The sequence below is a fragment of the Bubalus kerabau genome, chromosome 17 (genome assembly GCF_029407905.1).
Source record: "Bubalus kerabau isolate K-KA32 ecotype Philippines breed swamp buffalo chromosome 17, PCC_UOA_SB_1v2, whole genome shotgun sequence".
In the NCBI taxonomy this organism is placed as follows: Eukaryota; Metazoa; Chordata; class Mammalia; order Artiodactyla; family Bovidae; genus Bubalus; species Bubalus kerabau.
Genome location: NC_073640.1, coordinates 48032961 through 48050145, shown reverse-complemented (window position 1 = coordinate 48050145; position 17185 = coordinate 48032961). Strand labels below are relative to the sequence as shown.

Genomic DNA, 17185 nt, shown 5'->3' with positions numbered 1-17185 from the left:
TATTGTGTGAGGCACTGCTGAAGCTGCAGGAAACTCAGCAGGAAGACATTGTATCACAGCAGTATGCATATTTACCTATCTTTACCACTTAAGTCATATGAAATAACGGGAAAGTATTAAGCTGAAACTCCCTCTTATTAATCAAGCTATCCTAAAAACTGTTTAATAACTTTTCAACCTTTCATTAAGCATAGGACTTACATTAAAATCCCAAAGATCCTGATACATTTTACAAGAAAATGGCAATCTCTTTCCAACACTGGTTGTACCCCCAAAGTACACTCCCAAAATAGCATACATGAGTTCCTACCGATTAATTTCCTCTCCAGAAAACATTTTGCCAAACTAGCAAGTATAAAATATAAATAGTATGTTACTGTGGCTTTATTCTTGATTTTGCAAGTTAATCATACAGTTGAACATTATCTTTATTTGCTTATTGCCTAGATTTCCCTTTAAGTAAAAAAAGTGTCTATTAGTATTGTCAGGTTGTCCCTTTCTTATTACAGGGATATATTCCAGACCACAATTTTAGTTCCTTATGTTGCAGTTAGTTCATCCCATATAATAGCTTAATTGTGTATACATCACTGAACCTCTCTTATGAAATACTAAATGAATTTGAATGTATCAATCCTTTTTAATAATTACCACTTTTATATCTTGAGAAATTGTTCTTTAACCCAAAAGATAAAGATTTTCTCCTGTATCAGAACAATTTAAAATTTTGCCTTTCACATCTGAATAATTAACCCACTTGGACTTAATTTCTATACATTATTAAATTACACATATTGTTTTAAGTAGAGAATATAATTTTTTCCACATTGGTTCCACTTAGACTTTAGTCTTCCATATAAATTTTATACTCAGATGAACAAGTTCCAATAAAATCCCTGATAAAATTTTAATCAGAACTGTACTGAATCATTAATACTTTATATACACAAACCAGAATAAATGTATATTTTGCTCTGTCAGCTAAGAAGGTCTAAAACAAATGGCACCCACATCTATGCCTAAGCAGTTGTATCCGGGCTTCTAATGTCATTCTTCAATAAAAGAAACCAGGGTTCCTGAAGAAACGTCTAATTCTAGGGCTGAAGCAGGAAATACACAAGATGAACCTGGAGCATCTTACAGTACCAGAAAGTAAGGAATTACTCCAGAAAAAAACCCAATACACTTTGATGGCTACATATCAAAGAGCACAAGGCCAACTGAAGAGCTCCCAATGGCCAAAGATGGAACAATCTGAGCAACAAAATTAAACAGTATATTAGATTATAGTGAAAGTCGCTCAGTCACATCTGACTCTTTGCCACGCCATGGACTATATAGTCCATGGAATTCTCCAGTCCAGAATACTGGAGTGGGTAGCATTTCCCTTCGCCAGCGGATCTTCCTAACCCAGGAAATAGATTCGGGGTCTCCTACATTGCAGGTGGATTCTTTACCAACTGAGCTATCAGGGAGGAAAAACCCATTAGATTGTAACCATAAAATACATTCAGTATCAATGAATCTACATGGATAACAAACACTACCTTAAGTGATCAAGGCCTACATTAATAGTCATAAATTATGTTGATAACATGTACCCCTCATATGATATGAGGAAAACAACATTGTCTTTCTGAGGTCTTCCTTCCAATAACCTATAACCACACTAAGAAAAACATCAGACAAATTCCAATAGTGGGGCATCCTACTAAATACCTGACTGCTGCTGCTGCTAAGTCGCTTCAGCCGTGTCCAACTCTGTGTGACCCCATAGATGGCAGCCCACCAGGCTCTGCTGTCCCTGGGATTCTCCAGGCAAGAACACTGGAGTGGGTTGCCATTTCCTTCTCCAATGCATGAAAGTGAAAAGTGAAAGTGAAGTCGCTCAGTCATGTCCGACTCTTCGCGACCCCATGGACTGCAGCCTTCCAGGCACCTCCTGACTAGTACTCTTCAAAATTAACAAGGTCCTCAAAAACAAGGAAAGTCTGAAAAACTGTCACAGCCTCCTTAAGGGGGATCTAAAGATATGATAAGTAATTACGTGGTATCCTGGAATAGAAAAGAAACACTGGGTAAAAACCAAGGAGATTTAAATAATCTTTGGACTTCGGTTAATAAAGAATGCATCAATACTGATCCACTGTTACCTACACATCATACATTAGCATCATAAGATGTTGACAACAGAGGAAACCTAATGTGGAAACTTGCTACCTTCTCAATCCTTTTCAAATTTGAAACTGTTCTAAAAACTAAAGTCTATTAAAAAGAAAAAAAAAGTTTCCCAAATAAATAAAACCGGCAAGTGTATTTCTCATGAAATTTTGTCATTATATATGTACTTTTCTGAGTATGTAATACCTTAATCAAAACATAAAACTCTGTTTGCTGCAGATTTCTAGAAGATATCAACTTGATAAAATTCCCTTCTTAGTTTTACTAAGAAGATGAAAAGGTGTTTGCTACATTTTACCAAACATTTTTCCTATATCTATGAAGATTATACAGTTTCTCTTTCTCAGTGAAGTAAATGGCATTTATAGATCTTTCCAGTGTTAAATCATGCTTGCATTCCTGGAATAAATACAACTGGGCATCCTTTTTGTTTTATACCATTTAGATTTTTTTTAATTTATTTTTGGCTGCGCTGGGTCCTCCAGTTGCGATGTGGTGGCCTCTCTTGCTGCGGAGCACAGGCACTAGGCTGCTCGGGCCTCAGCACTTGTGGTGCCCAGGCTTAGCTGCTCCGTGGCATGTGGAGTATTCCTGGACCAGGGATCGAACGCATGTCCCCTCCATCAGTAGGTGGACTCTCAATCACTGGACCACCAGAGAAGTCCCCCTCTTTCCTTTTTATGATCAAACTTGCCAATTTATTTTTCACTCTTACCTCAATTACATCCTTCTTCTAATTTTTCTGACTTTATGTTGTTCTTTTTCCAACATAAGTTGGATCCTTTGCTGATTAATGTTCACCACTCTTCATCTATGTAAGCCTGTAACTTCTTTCAACTACCACATTCAACGTATCCTACAAGTTCCACATGTAGTATTTTCAGCATTATTACAAACTATTTTCAACTTCCATTATTTCTTGTTTAACCAGTGAGTTACTTCTAAGTATGTTTTAGTGTTTTCAAATACAAAGATTTGTACTCATTTAATTACATGCCTATTCCAGTCAGAGTAAGCTCCATTATTGTTAAGTACAATTTCTCCATGGTATTTAAATAAATAATTCCACTGTCCATCACCAGTACTAAATATGCCCAGAAATATATATACTCTTACTTGAACAAATATTTCGCCCAGACAATGCAATGAATAGGTTCTGAAGGTGTGTTACGAATTGTACAGCCAGGAAAAGTTCTCTGGGTTGGTTTGGGATGGCATTCGTAACACTCGGTCACACCCTGCAAAGTAAAGATGTGAGAAAAACATTTAACCAATGACAGTGGCTTCTCAATACTGTAATTCATTCTTTCATTTACATTCCAACTATCAAGAAAATTTTAAAATATTAGTGACTCCCAAAATCCTTACTTTACAGATAAGAAACTCTAACATAAAACCTAACTGAATCTACCAGTCACAGCTAAGACTAAGCCAGGACTCTTGATTCCTGGCCCAGTGAGGAGAAAACACAAGTTTACCTCGATCATAGTGAATAGACAAACTACTGGAAAGACAAATAACAGCTTTCCAACCAATTATCTTCCAAAGTTGTGAAACTCTATTATTTAAATATTATTTATAGCTTTACCTTAAAAGGTCCTAAAGATTAAGTGAATTTAAAGCATTTAATTTCTAGAGCTAATCAGATGCATGGAAAAAATCTTAGGTATTGCTAAACCAAATACTCTTCATTTCATTGCTAAAGGGTTATGTTTAAATCTACACTGGAAGGAATCTCTGAATGAAGTCTACAACACCTGTGATAATTTTTCAAAACTTCAAATGAATATTCTTCATTCTGGCAGTTCTCTATTTCAGCCTTAATACATACTAGTGTCTCAGTGATGGATCACGGTAATGAGCAATGTCCTCCCAATAATTGTTAAAGACCCCAAACCTGCAAATACCATTTTAATAAAAATTGCAGCAGATCCAGGGTTTTCTCCATAATGCCATTTCTGGTGTTCTTCCAACATGCTTTCTTGGGGCCAGGCATATAGCAAGCAGTGCATCCCTCATAAATTAATATTTACAAGTCTTTGTAGAATGATATGAATTAAGCTCCCAAAGAGTAATACTAAACACTAAAAACAACTGAAGCAGAGCCACAATTTTTGGTTTGGATAAACTGCCGAACAGACAAAAGTATCAAATTTCAAGTAGAGTATATAATTTCTTTTAGTTTTAAAACATGCAAATGATTCTTCCAATGTATCTGTTTAATTTCTTAAAAGAAGAGAAAAAAAATTTGAGCAGAAAATGAACAACAATACTAAGATTATAGAAAACTGAGTTATGAACATACAGGTACTTGTTCTTACTCTTTAGTTTTATCTAAATACTTGAAATACTTCACAAATAGACCAAAAATTTTTTTCAAAGTACTCTAGACTATAAATCTGGACTCTAGCCAAAACTAACTTTTTAGAAGCTGGTTTAGCATACATCAACATATCATGTAGTCTCTTATGCTTGCCAACCTAAGGATTTTAAGACACAAACTACATTTTAATACATGCAAGGATTTTAACACATAAGATCTTTGCCTGTACTCTTTCGTACCTTCATAGCATCCTAAATTTTAGAGGAGCACAAAAAAAATTCCTTACATTCTGGAGGCTGACAAACCCATGTAATACATAGCCAAAGTTTACTTCTTCCCTCCTTAGATCAGATCAGTCGCTCAGTCGTGTCCGACTCTTTGCGACCCCATGAATCGCAGCACGCCAGGCCTCCCTGTCCATCACCAACTCCCGGAGTTCACTCAGACTCACGTCCATCGAGTCAGTGATGCCATCCAGCCATCTCATCCTCTGTTGTCCCCTTCTCCTCTTGCCCCCAATCCCTCCCAGCATCAGTCTTTTCCAATGAGTCAACTCTTCTCATGAGGTGGCCAAAGTACTGGAGTTTCAGCTTTAGCATCATTCCTTCCAAAGAAATCCCAGGGCTGATCTCCGTCAGAATGGACTGGCTGGATCTCCTTGCAGTCCAAGGGACTCTCAAGAATCTTCTCCAACACCACAGTTCAAAAGCATCAATTCTTCGGCGCTCAGCTTTCTTCACAGTACAACTCTCACATCCATACATGACCACAGGAAAAACCATAGCCTTGACCAGATGGACCTTTGTTGGCAAAGTAATGTCTCTGCTTTTGAATATGCTATCTAGGTTGGTCATAACTTTCCTTCCAAGGAGTAAGCGTCTTTTAATTTCATGGCTGCAGTCACCATCTGCAGTGATTTTGGAGCCCAGAAAAATAAAGGCTGACACTGTTTCCACTGTTTCCCCATCTACTTCCCATGAACGGATGGGACCGGATGCCATGATCTTCGTTTTCTGAATGTTGAGCTTTAAGCCAACTTTTTCACTCTCCACTTTCACTTTCATCAAGAGGCTTTTGAGTTCCTCTTCACTTTCTGCCATAAGGGTGGTGTCATCTGCATATCTGAGGCTATTGATATTTCTCCCGGCAATCTTGATTCCAGCTTGTGCTTCTTCCTGACCAGCGTTTCTCATGATGTACTCTGCATATAAGTTCAATAACCAGGGTGACAATATACAGCCTTGACATACTCCTTTTCCTATTTGGAACCAGTCTGTTGCTCCATGTCCAGTTCTAACTGTTGCTTCCTGACCTGCATACAGATTTCTCAAGAGGCAGATCAGGTGGTCTGGGTATTCCTATCTCTTTCAGAATTTTCCACAGTTTATTGTGATCCACACAGTCAAAGGCTTTGGCATAGTCAATAAAGCAGAAATAGATGCTTTTCTGGAACTCTTGCTTTTTCCATGATCCAGCAGATGTTGGCAATTTGATCTCTGATTCCTCTGCCTTTTCTAAAACCAGCTTGAACATCAGGAAGTTCACAATTCACATATTGCTGAAGCCTGGCTTGGAGAATTTTGAGCATTACTTTACTAGCGTGTGAGATGAGTGCAATTGTGCAGCAGCTTGAGCATTCTTTGGCTCCTTAAGGCCCCAAATAAATATAAATAAGCATTCCCTCCTTAAGGTCCCAAATAAATATTTGGGGAGCAAAACTAAACAAAAGATGTTCTTTACCTTTTTGATAGTGGTTACTTGCCCAAGATAACCAGCAGTTCCACTCTCAATAAGAGGGACATCAGCTGCTAGACACATTCTATTAACATGGTTGCGGGCAGCTGGAAGAAAAATACTAGTTAACAGGAGTTCATAGGGAAAAAAAAAGATTACATTGTTACCTGTAATCAGAATCAAATTTACCCAAACCATTTTCTATTGTTTTGATTTCATGTACAATTCTCTTACAACTATGACCAGAATAATACAACTATTATAGACATTTAAGAGACAGGCAACAGTAAAATTTGTAACATAAGAAATTTGTATTATAAATTTACTATATGAGAAGCACCCCTATATACTACTTTTTAATCCCAAAGTGCCATCTTCCTCTTCTACTGCTGTGGCTACCTTCTATTAAACTTGGCTAAAACATTGTTTTAATGTTTTTTTTACAAGCCCTTAACTTGGTCTTATTCTACTAAAATTATCAGACAATACATGGAAGTGAACGGAGAATAGGGAATATCAACTTGGAACAATTAAGGCAGTTTAAGATTGGGGGAAAAAAAAAACAAGATTAAGGGAACAAAGATGAGCCTGGTTAAAAGAGTTATCCTGCCTCTTTCTTAAGCTACTTTGTATGTCTTTTCTTTTGATATTCCTGACCTGAAATTGTTACAAACTCACTTAATAGATGTACTTTTACATGTGGAAGTAATTACAGAAAAGGACTAAGTATTTTCATTCCATATTTCAGACACACAGATCTGTTAACAGTAACTGGCTATACAGTATTTAATATATGAAATATCACCAACTTCTACAAGCTTAAATGGTCTAAAATGTGTACATGCAACAGGAGCCAGTCTGGTATCTCACAGCACCAGATATACCTAAACTAATTCAAGAGCCATGACTTCTATAACTTTGGCATCCTGTTGCCTTACTCTCAAATCAGTGGTTTTTAGCCCTAATTGTCCTTTAGATCATCTGGGGAACTATGAAAAAAATATGATCATTAGGTCCCACTTACAGAGTCTGATTTAATTGGCCTTAGGTGAAATCTGGACCCTGATATTTCTTAGATCTCCACATAAACAAAGGAAGTCACTGTGTTTAAGTGCTGGGATAATGCGGAACAAACATGCACACAACATTCACAGTCATCCTCTTTAGTGATTTTAGCTTCCCCTATTTCACAGCAGTTCCAGTTAAAATTACAATCAAATGGCAATCTTTAAACCTGATCTTACTTCCCTTTAGCTCTTTTAAGATCTAACTTTTAAGAAAATATTTTAATTAACACTAACTGAATAAACAACCTTGTTACGGAAGAGAGGAAATACTTAAAATTATTAAAATAATCTCACCTCTGTTATCTAAAGCATTCATAACCAATATAAATTGTCGAAAAAATTCCACATTATAGTCAGGGCTACAAAGTAAAACAACAAAAAAAAGTCACCAAAACAACTGGCCTTATACATGAGCTTTACAGAATAAAACAGGGTACTAAAAAGCATATTAAACTAATAACAGTGCAAAAATAACTGGTATTAGGGGTCTCTACCATATATACATAGGTCTGACTATTCCCAAATACCATCAACAGATTTAAAAGAAATTATTTCCCCTTAATCCCTGTGAATAACTACACATCCTTTTTGGCCAGTTACCTTGGGCACTGAGCAGAAAACCCAAACTGGCACAACTTACGAGTCCCACCAGGCCTTCTTGGGGCAGCAAGTGCCTGGGAACATACAAAGAATACATTCCCAGGATCTGCCTAGCCTGTGGCTTCACCTCACATGGTCAAGATCAGCAGGGTTCAGGCCCCTAGGGTCCCTGCTTTTAGCAGCACTGGGAAAGCAACACAGGGTAAGAAGGTTGTAGGGCTATCAGCAAGCTTGTAGAGCAAACATCCAGAGAATTAAAAGGAACCTGGAGACATAAATTCCCTGAGAAAGCGTAAGACTTTCTTTAATTCCAGGCCTCAAACAAGAATTCATTGTTTTTAATACCATTTATACTTGTTAGCCAGACAACAACTACAGATAAAGCATATTTTAGACACAGAGTTCCTTTGCCCCAACACCTTCAAAATTATGTATTTATTCTAAGTAGAGATCAGAGAATACTTATGTACCATCAGAATTACTGGCCCATCACAATCCCCAATGTTATATTATAGAACTCAGCCCTAATAAAGAGTGTAAGTTCCTTTTAAGTTTTCATAACTTATTTATGATTTATTGAAAGTATTAAAGTATCTTTCTTATTAAAGTATCTCACTTATCTAAATCATTCAAACCATATGTGTCTGTGTATGAATATATACATATGTATATACAAATATACTGCTAAAAGAATGCCACTTAACTTATGTGGGCATAACCTACTGCATTTTCATTATTCCAGAAAAACATTTTTTTAGAAAGGAGAATGACTTTGAGTTCATATATTTAGCTAATAAAAATATACTTTGAAGGTTTAATTAAAAATTCACAGCAAATGCAATTTTGTGACATAATAATCAGAGCATACTTCATGATGCTGTCATGGTAGGCTACGATATTAGCTTTCGGGTAAAACTGCAGTACACTCTCTTTGGCAACCTGGAAAAACAAACAACACTAAATTACTAATGTACTAAATTACTATAACAATTCTAATTATATACAAAATCTATTTATGGCAGACAACTGCTACTTCACCTTATATAATATTTATATTAAAAATAAAATACAAAAATGTAACAGGAAAATTTCAACAAGATTAAGCTATATACACCTATTTATAAACTAACAGAACAGCTGCCTCCTCTCACACACCCTTGTACATGAATGGCCAGCTTCAGCAAAAGTATCAAATGCTTTAACCAAGTATCATTCATCCATTCAACAACTATTTACTAAATATCTTCCGTATATCAGAATTTGTATATGGCACTTGGTGAATAAAAGTGACATATATCAAATAACCATCTAGATAAGCGTAACTACAAAGTATGATAATGATACAGAGAAAAAGCAGAGATTGTAATGAAAGGAAGATCTGATTTAGAGATTTAGGAAAGAACTAGAGAAAATGTGAAAAATGAAAACAGGAAAACAGTGAAAGTTCACGCAAAAGGCTGAGAAAAAAGCAAAGGCAAAAGGTATTTCAAAACCTTGAATGAAGATGGAACATTCACGGAACTAAAGAAAGGTCAGAATGGCAAGAACTCAGGGGACGCTGTCTTCTTCTAAAGTGAACAATGGCCTAAGTTGTAGCTTCACCTGCTCAAAATACAGGAGAAGCCAACCTCTGGGGAACGTAGAACACAAGGCTCACTCTAAGTAAACACTCCAAAATTTAAGCAAGAAGGGGATACCATTTACAGGGTCAGGAAAAGCACTTATCTTCTCTGCAGACAAAAAAAGGAGAGCACAGCCTTCAGTCCTTTACTAGATAGATCTTTCTATTCTTCATAATCCCTCAGCTGAAAAAGAGACGGCTTCCCCCATATTCTCCCTCCTACTAGAAACCCCAAGTTAATCTAATGCCATAAATAGAAGATCCCCCAAGGGCAGAAATAATAATGAACAGATAAATAGAAACAATATGAGAAAAACAATTACCTGGGCCTTTGATCTTCCAACATGTTTCTTTTGAAACAAAAACTGCCTGTTGAGGTTGCTGACATCAATAGTATCCAGATCAATCTACAAATACATAGACCAGATAAATCACCAATTTCCTGGTATGTTTGAGCAATAAATATCACTATTCTCTGCATCCATAACCCAAAACTTTTGGTATTTGCTACATTAGTGGAGAAAAGGCTCTTAATACCAAAGTGTTAAATTGATTAAATAATTTAATACATATTAAAAAAAAAAAACACAAGGTTTAATTTCAAAGATAACATCCTCCCTCCCCTCAAAAAACTGATTCTTTTCTTCATTTGCTTGTTTAATCATCCTGGCAAATATATTAGGAAATTCCTCAGATGGCACAGAATTATGTTGAAAATGCATTCAATTTTTTTTCTTTTTTTCCTTTCAATTTCTATCACTTCTCTATAAATCTCAGCAATTACTCTTTCAAACCCAATATAATAAACTGTGCCTTATTCTTTTTCTTAAATGATATTTGACAAACAGATTTATTGAATTTTTACCATGTTCTTTAATTCAGAAGTCCTTACCCATCCACAATTTTATTTACAATTATTACCTTAGGCCTGTGGAGGGAACCTTCTACACAAGGTTAAGTGTCTCATGTTTTAAGTCTTACCTAATTGCTGTTTAAACGTTAAATACAAGGGAAGAATAAATAATTATAACTAAAACCACTTTCATTCCATTTCAATAAATTTATATGAAAGGTAATCAAATATTCTGTATAACATCCATGGTTTTGGCTATAATTTGTGAAAATTACCAGTACATATAATCACATAACATTTTTTTATTCGTGCTTTCTAAATTACTACAAAAATCAAACCAAATAAAAAAAGATCAACATTTATTTCTCAGGTGCCCCAACTCAATGTCTGTAACAAAATGAACCTTTTAAAGGAATATCAGCTATGCCACATTTATATTTGGGATTTGTGATACAGAACTGAATGCAAAGACAAACCCTATAAAAACCAAAGGAAAATGCATAAATGCTTTTCCCTCCAGTCACTCATTTATTAGTTCAGTCAGTCATCTCTAATTCCATGTTTCCACTACACCTTAAAACGCTATATAAACTCACAACCAAATTGTAGGTTACAACTCCAAACCTCTTAAGTTTACATAACAGAAATAACCTGACTCAAAACTGCAATAGATTCTCGCCACTGCACACCAATGCAAAAGTTAAAATCCTAACCAATACCTTTAACGAAATAATCTATGGTGATAAAAATGATTGTCACGCAAATTGTCTGTACCCAGAAGAGAGGAGCATAAGCCCCAAAGGAGTCCTACCAGTTGCCAGGCGACCCAAAGTAAGTTACCAAACTGCATCTCACTTTTCCTTATTTGTTAAAAATAAAATGGGATGAAAACAGCGTTTACAAAGCCTATGATAGCAGTGAAGATTAAATACGTTAAGGCGAGTAAAAACCTCAGGAGAGAATCGGGCTCGAGACAAGCGCTCAGTAGGTCCTGATTGTTATTACCGCGCCATACTCTGCTCTGGATATTGAGTTAAGAGGGACTTTGAATTGAACACTCGCAACATCCTCAAGGGACTGGAAACAACCATCTCCTGCCTCCCGTTCAAACTGGGGTACCGCTCTGAAGCGAAAGCACGAGGGCTCCGCCACACCCCAGAGCCGCCACAAATTGGCGGGGCGTGGGAGGGGTAGGGGGGGTGGTGGGAGGCCCGCCGCAAGACGCCCGGAAGACCCTGGCCCTCGGCCTCAGCGTGCGGAGCGGGCCCGGCGTGCGGCAAGGCCCGCCCCGTCGCTGTGGAAGAGCTCCCTCCCCGTGGACAGCCACGACCCTGGGGCCTCTGGGTCTGGCCCCGTGCTCTCAGCTCCAGTCCCGACCTCCGGGCCCCAAGCCCCCCGACCCCGGCTCCACGGCCCGCCATTCAGCCCGCGCGCACGCCTGGCCCTCACCAGGTCGATGTGGGAGAAGCCGGTGAGCACGAGGTTTTTGAGGAGCTCGCAGCCGATGCCGCCCGCCCCCACCACCAGGACCCGGCCCCCGGCCACGGCCTCAGCCAGTTCCCGGGGCAGCCCCCGCGACAGTGCCATGGCGGGACGACCACGAGCCGCGGCGGAGGCGGAGGCGGGAGAAGTGAGCCGCGGCCGGAAGCAGGTGGGGGAGGGGCGGCCCAGCTTCCGTTCCTGCGCACTTCGGCCGCCTATCGGCGCCGAGTGGGCGGAGCCCGAGGGTGTGGCCAGTCCGCCGGCCCCGGATAGGGCTGGGCTGTGAGCGAAGGGCTTCACACCTCTGTTAGTAGTGTTTCTCAGCGACGCGCACCGCCGGGTCTTCGGCCTAAGTAGCCTAAGGATGGTGTTTGGCCTGTGATTTGGAACTCCCGACCAAAACTTCTAACAGATTAGAAAACTGATGTCCCTCTATGTAAAGAGCTCTTACAAATTAACAAGAAAATGAATGTCACACAAAAAATATAGACAATAGATGTGAAGGACACTCACGAAGTGCGTGAGTGGGCAATATGATCAATATTGAAATTTCATCAAAGACATGCAAAATAGTTTTCAAATGCTTTTCACCCATTGAACGGCAAAAACAGTGTAACACTTTTGTTAGGCACTCCCACACACTGCAGGTATACTAAGGCAAAGCTTTCTAGAGAGTATTGTGGCAATTTGATATAAAAAAAACCCTAAAATTGTGCATAGCTTTTGATTCATTCTTTCCAATTCGAGGAATTTATCCAATGGCAATTATCACTGGTTAAAAAAATAATTAAATTGGAATAGAGAGGCAGATGTAAAGAATGGACTTGTGGACTCAGCAGGTGAAGGGGAGGGTGGGATGAATTGAGAACGTAGTATTGACATATACACACCACCACGTGTGAAATAGTGGAAAGTGGCTGTATAACATAAAGAGCTGGATGCATACTTTTCTTTTTTTGAAAAATACTTTGCAGCATATGTGTAATGGAGTAAAGGCCTCTTGTGCCCAAGCGAAAAAAGCCAAACTCTGAAAGTGGAAATTTGTAGACAAGCCACCCCACGCCCGAAGAGCGGAGGCTGGGCCGAGAGGAGCTACTCCAAGTTCAAGGTCAGGAGGGGCCGCGTGAGGAGATACCCCTCGTCCAAGATAAGGAGCAGCGGCTGCACTTTTTTGGAGCAGCTGTGAAGAGATACCCCACGTCCAAGGTAAGAGAAACCCAAGTAAGACGGTAGGTGTTGCAAGAGGGCATCAGAGGGCAGATACACTGAAACCATAATCACAGAAAGCTAGTCAATCTGATCACACGGACCACAGCCTTGTCTAACTCAATGAGACTAAGCCATGAACAGTATGAAAAGGCAAAATGATAGGATACTGAAAGAGGAACTCCCCAGGTCGGTAGGTGCCCAGTATGCTACTGGAGATGAGTGGAGAAATAACTCCAGAAAGAATGAAGGGATGGAGCCAAAAGAGGGGACGACAGAGGATGAGATGGCTGGATGGCATCACTGACTTGATGGACATGAGTGGGTAAACTCCAGGAGTTGGTGATGGACAGGGAGGCCTGGTGTGCTGTGATTCATGGGGTCGCAGAGTCGGACACGACTGAGCGACTGAACTGAACTGAACTGAACTGACTTATTGCAGGGTGTCAAGCAAGGAAGTGGGAGGCAAGCCTCAGGTCCCTTCAACTTGGTCTTTGAGTTAGGGGATTTTTTTAAGGGGAAGAACAAAGAGGGATTAATCATCATCTTGTGACATTTTTAAATAGTAGTTTGGGGAGTTAAGATATGTCTGCTAAGTCACTTCAGTCGTTTCCGACTCTGTGTGACCCCATAGACGGCAGCCCACCAGGCTCCCCCATCCCTGGGATTCTCCAGGCAAGAACACTGGAATGGGTTGCCATTTCCTTCTCCAATGCATGAAAGTGAAAAGTGAAAATGAAGTCGCTCAGTCGTGTCCAATTCTTAGGGACCCCATGGACTGCAGCCCACCAGGCTCCTCCGTCCATGGGATTCTCCTGGCAAGAGTATTGGAGTGGGGTGCCATTGCCTTCTCTGTAGGATATGTCTCTGGTTTACAATTCTCTGGCCACGTGGTCCATGCCTCAGGGATCTGTTAGCTCACCTTCCTCTGGAGAAACAACCTGAGTTTGTACCTTAACAATTGAGAGAGTCATTTCCTAGGCAGGTTGATAAGAAGTCTAGAGGTCCCCAAGGAGAGAGGGGTCTGGAATTCTCAAGGAGAAAGAAAGGACAAACTTTTTTTTCCTTCTCTACATTCCTTAGGATTATATAATAATAATGCATCCTGCCTGAGGACAGTCTCTGGATTAAACCTTCTGGCTTAATTCTGTTATCTTAAAATGTAAATTATGGGAGTAGGTCTGGTGAGGTCTTTACAACCTCCAGACATTCTTTGGATTCACTGGAGAGTATATAACTTCATTGCTAACACTAGGGGGTACTCTTTCTGCCCCCTTCTGATGCCTATGTCAGAAGCTTTCTCTATCTCCTTTATACTTTAATAAAACTTTATTACACAAAAGCTCTGAGCAATCAAGCGTCGTCTCTGGCCCCAGATTGAATTCTTCTCCTCCGGGCGCCAAGAATCCCGGAGTCTTCACATGATTCAACAACAACCTTTCACAATGACATCTATAATAGCAAGTTTACTACATTAATGAGGTTATCAACAACAGCAATTTTAGTCATCTGACTCTGGTTGATTAGTGTTTCGTTAGCATAGGACTGAGATCAGAGGAGGTTAAGAAAGGGAGTAAAGTTGTGGAGAGATTTATCATAAACTCAGTAAGGGAACTTGGTTTCAGGAAGCGGGGAGACTCGGTTTCAATTACAAAGTATGTCCTGGGAGAATACTGATGGGGGAAACACAACATAATGTTAAATGAAAGAGATATAAAACCATGTAAGTGATTAAATTTTGTTAAAAAATTTTCTCAAATGGCAAGAAAATAACCGTGGTTAGTATTTTTGTGTATTTATGTATGCTGGAATTGTGGACCATTTTTATTTCTTCTCTAAACTTTCCTGTATTTCCCAGATGCTCATGCTCCTCAAAGAAAATGTGAACTTTAAAATCGGAAAAAATTATTAGAAGAAAAAAGGAAAAGATGGTGTAAAAGGAAAATCCAAATAGAGTCATTATTGCTAAGAGAGCTCTCTAAAATGGAGCTGGAAGGCCACCGATAAAGTGTAACTTATGCAAGGCTTCCATAAGACCCCCTTATCTGTCTGTAGTGTCTATATCTTCTGGACCCCAAGGGCTTCCCTAGTGGCTCGGACGGTAAAGACTCCTCCTGCAATGTGGGAGACCTGGGCTCAATCCCTGGGTTGGGAAGATCCCCTGGAGAAGGAAATGGCAACCCACTCCATCCAGTGTTCTTGCCTGGAGAATCCCCATGGTCAGAGGAGCCTGGCGGGCTGCAGTCCTTGGGGTCACAGAGAATCAGACACCACTGAGTGACTAAGCACAGCACGGCAGTGAAGTCTGACCTTCTGACCACTCACTGTCCTAATGAAAGCATTCAAAACATCTGCCAGAAATTCAATGCTTATTACCCTTATCCAAATATAACTCATGACAGCCTATCTATCAGACCCTTACCTTAAAACAACTCGTGACCATCATCCCTAAAGGACAACTATTTCCTTTCTTGTGTCAGAGTACAGCCTCATGGCATTTGTCTTCATAAGCCCCTGATTCTCTTCCCTGGAACACTCTTTCCATTATACTCAAATCTGTGTCTTCCGAACTGTAATTTCTTTAAGATTTATTGATTTATTTATTTTTGGGGGCTGCACTGGGTCTTTATTGCTGCACATGGGCTTTCTCTAGTTGCAGTGAGTGGGAGCTACTCTTTGTTGTAATGCATGGGCTTCGCATTGTGATGGCTTCTCTTGTGGGAGGGCATGGGCTCTAGGGTGTGTGTGGACTTCAGGAGCTGCAGAACGTGGGCTCAGTAGTTGTGGCACATGGGCGTCCTTGCTCTGAAACGTGTGGGATCTTCCTGGTCCAGGGGTCAAACAGGTGTCTCTTGTATTGCAAGGCAGAGTCTTAACCACTGGACCATGACTAAAGCCCCAAATTGCAATTCTTATAATGCCAAATACACTCTTTTCTTCTTTGTTTTGTTGGTTGACAATGGAAAACAGAAGAAAATTGCTTTTGACTTCTCTGCTCTTTTTCATCAGTTGATTGGTTGACCAAGCACCCACCAAGCTTGGTCTGTGAGGAGCACTCAGGCTGTGGTTCTGAACCATAAGGTAAAGGAAGGGCCAGGGAACCCAACCATGGCTTGGGTTGGTCGAGGGGCGGGGGGGCACACCCTCGCATAGTACGCTGCTGACGTCCCTTCCCTACCATTGGCCTGCCTCTCATAAACAGACATCCTGCACAGGATGTTCACCTTCCTTCTCCCTCAAGACACGCAGTGGATAGAGCCACCTTCCTTTGCTTCTCTCCTGCCCACAGAACTGCACAGCTAATCCTACTCCTCAGGGCCTTGCTGGTATTTCTATTTTCAGATCTAGATCTTTGACACAGCATTTAAGTGGGTTCACACTGGACTTGTTTTCTCATTTCTTGCTTCCTTAACAATTATGTTACAAACATTATTTCTATTGGATGATGGGGATGCCTCTGCGATCTGTACTCTATTTAGATAAGATCTGATACAAACATGTATAACTAGATTCAAGAACGCATTTGGTTGGAAGCACAAATTGTCTCCACCTAAAAGAAACATGACACCTAAGTCATATCTGAAAATGGCTGTATCAACTGTTTAAAGCAACAATTATACCCCATCATCTCATCAAAGGAGGGTACTCTCTGGCCATTTAAATAAATCCAAAGTGATGTAGTCTGATGTACCTGATATGAGCAGTCTGTATTCTGCTCTAATTGGAGTGAGTGGTCTGAAGTCTGAGGGATTATCTGCCCACAACAGAAGTGCCACAAGGGAACTGGTGATGGCTTCTCCAATATGACAGAGAGGAGGAATCAAAACCTCTCTCTGCAGGGCTTCCCTGGTGGCTCAGTGGTAAAAAAAAAAAAAAAAAAAAAACCCCGCCTGCCAATGCAGGAGACATGGGTTCAATCCCTGATCCGGCAAGATCCACATCTTAGTTGCCATGGAGCAACTAAGCCCATGCACCACAACTACTGAGCCTGTGCTCTAGAGCCCGGGAGATGCAACTACTGAAGCCCACACGTGCCCCAGAGCCTGTGCTCTACAAGAAAAGCCGGCACAACGAGAAGCCCGTGCACCACAACCACAGAGCAGCCCCTGCTTGGTGCA

General features: G+C 40.1%; 1 protein-coding gene across 3 annotated transcripts in view; it reads right to left on the bottom strand.

The window, feature by feature from the left end:
• UBA2 (ubiquitin like modifier activating enzyme 2) overlaps nt 1–12064 on the bottom strand; it is a 32326-nt gene extending 20262 nt beyond the window's left edge. The window contains exons 1-6 of one of the 3 annotated variants that reach the window (XR_008704601.1): nt 11829–12064; nt 9850–9933; nt 8774–8844; nt 7600–7664; nt 6245–6345; nt 3298–3419 (exon numbers count right to left, since the gene is read on the bottom strand). Coding sequence is in view for 2 of the 3 variants with exons in the window: in XM_055554405.1 (XP_055410380.1) it covers nt 3298–3419; nt 6245–6345; nt 7600–7664; nt 8774–8844; nt 9850–9933; nt 11829–11966 (581 nt within the window). In the remaining variant the exon portion in view is untranslated. Of the gene's footprint in view, nt 1–3297; nt 3420–6244; nt 6346–7599; nt 7665–8773; nt 8845–9849; nt 9934–11828 lie in introns of those variants that run through there. The other 2 variants (XM_055554405.1, XM_055554406.1) reach the window with 2 other exon arrangements.
• Nucleotides 12065–17185: the final 5121 nt, after the last annotated feature.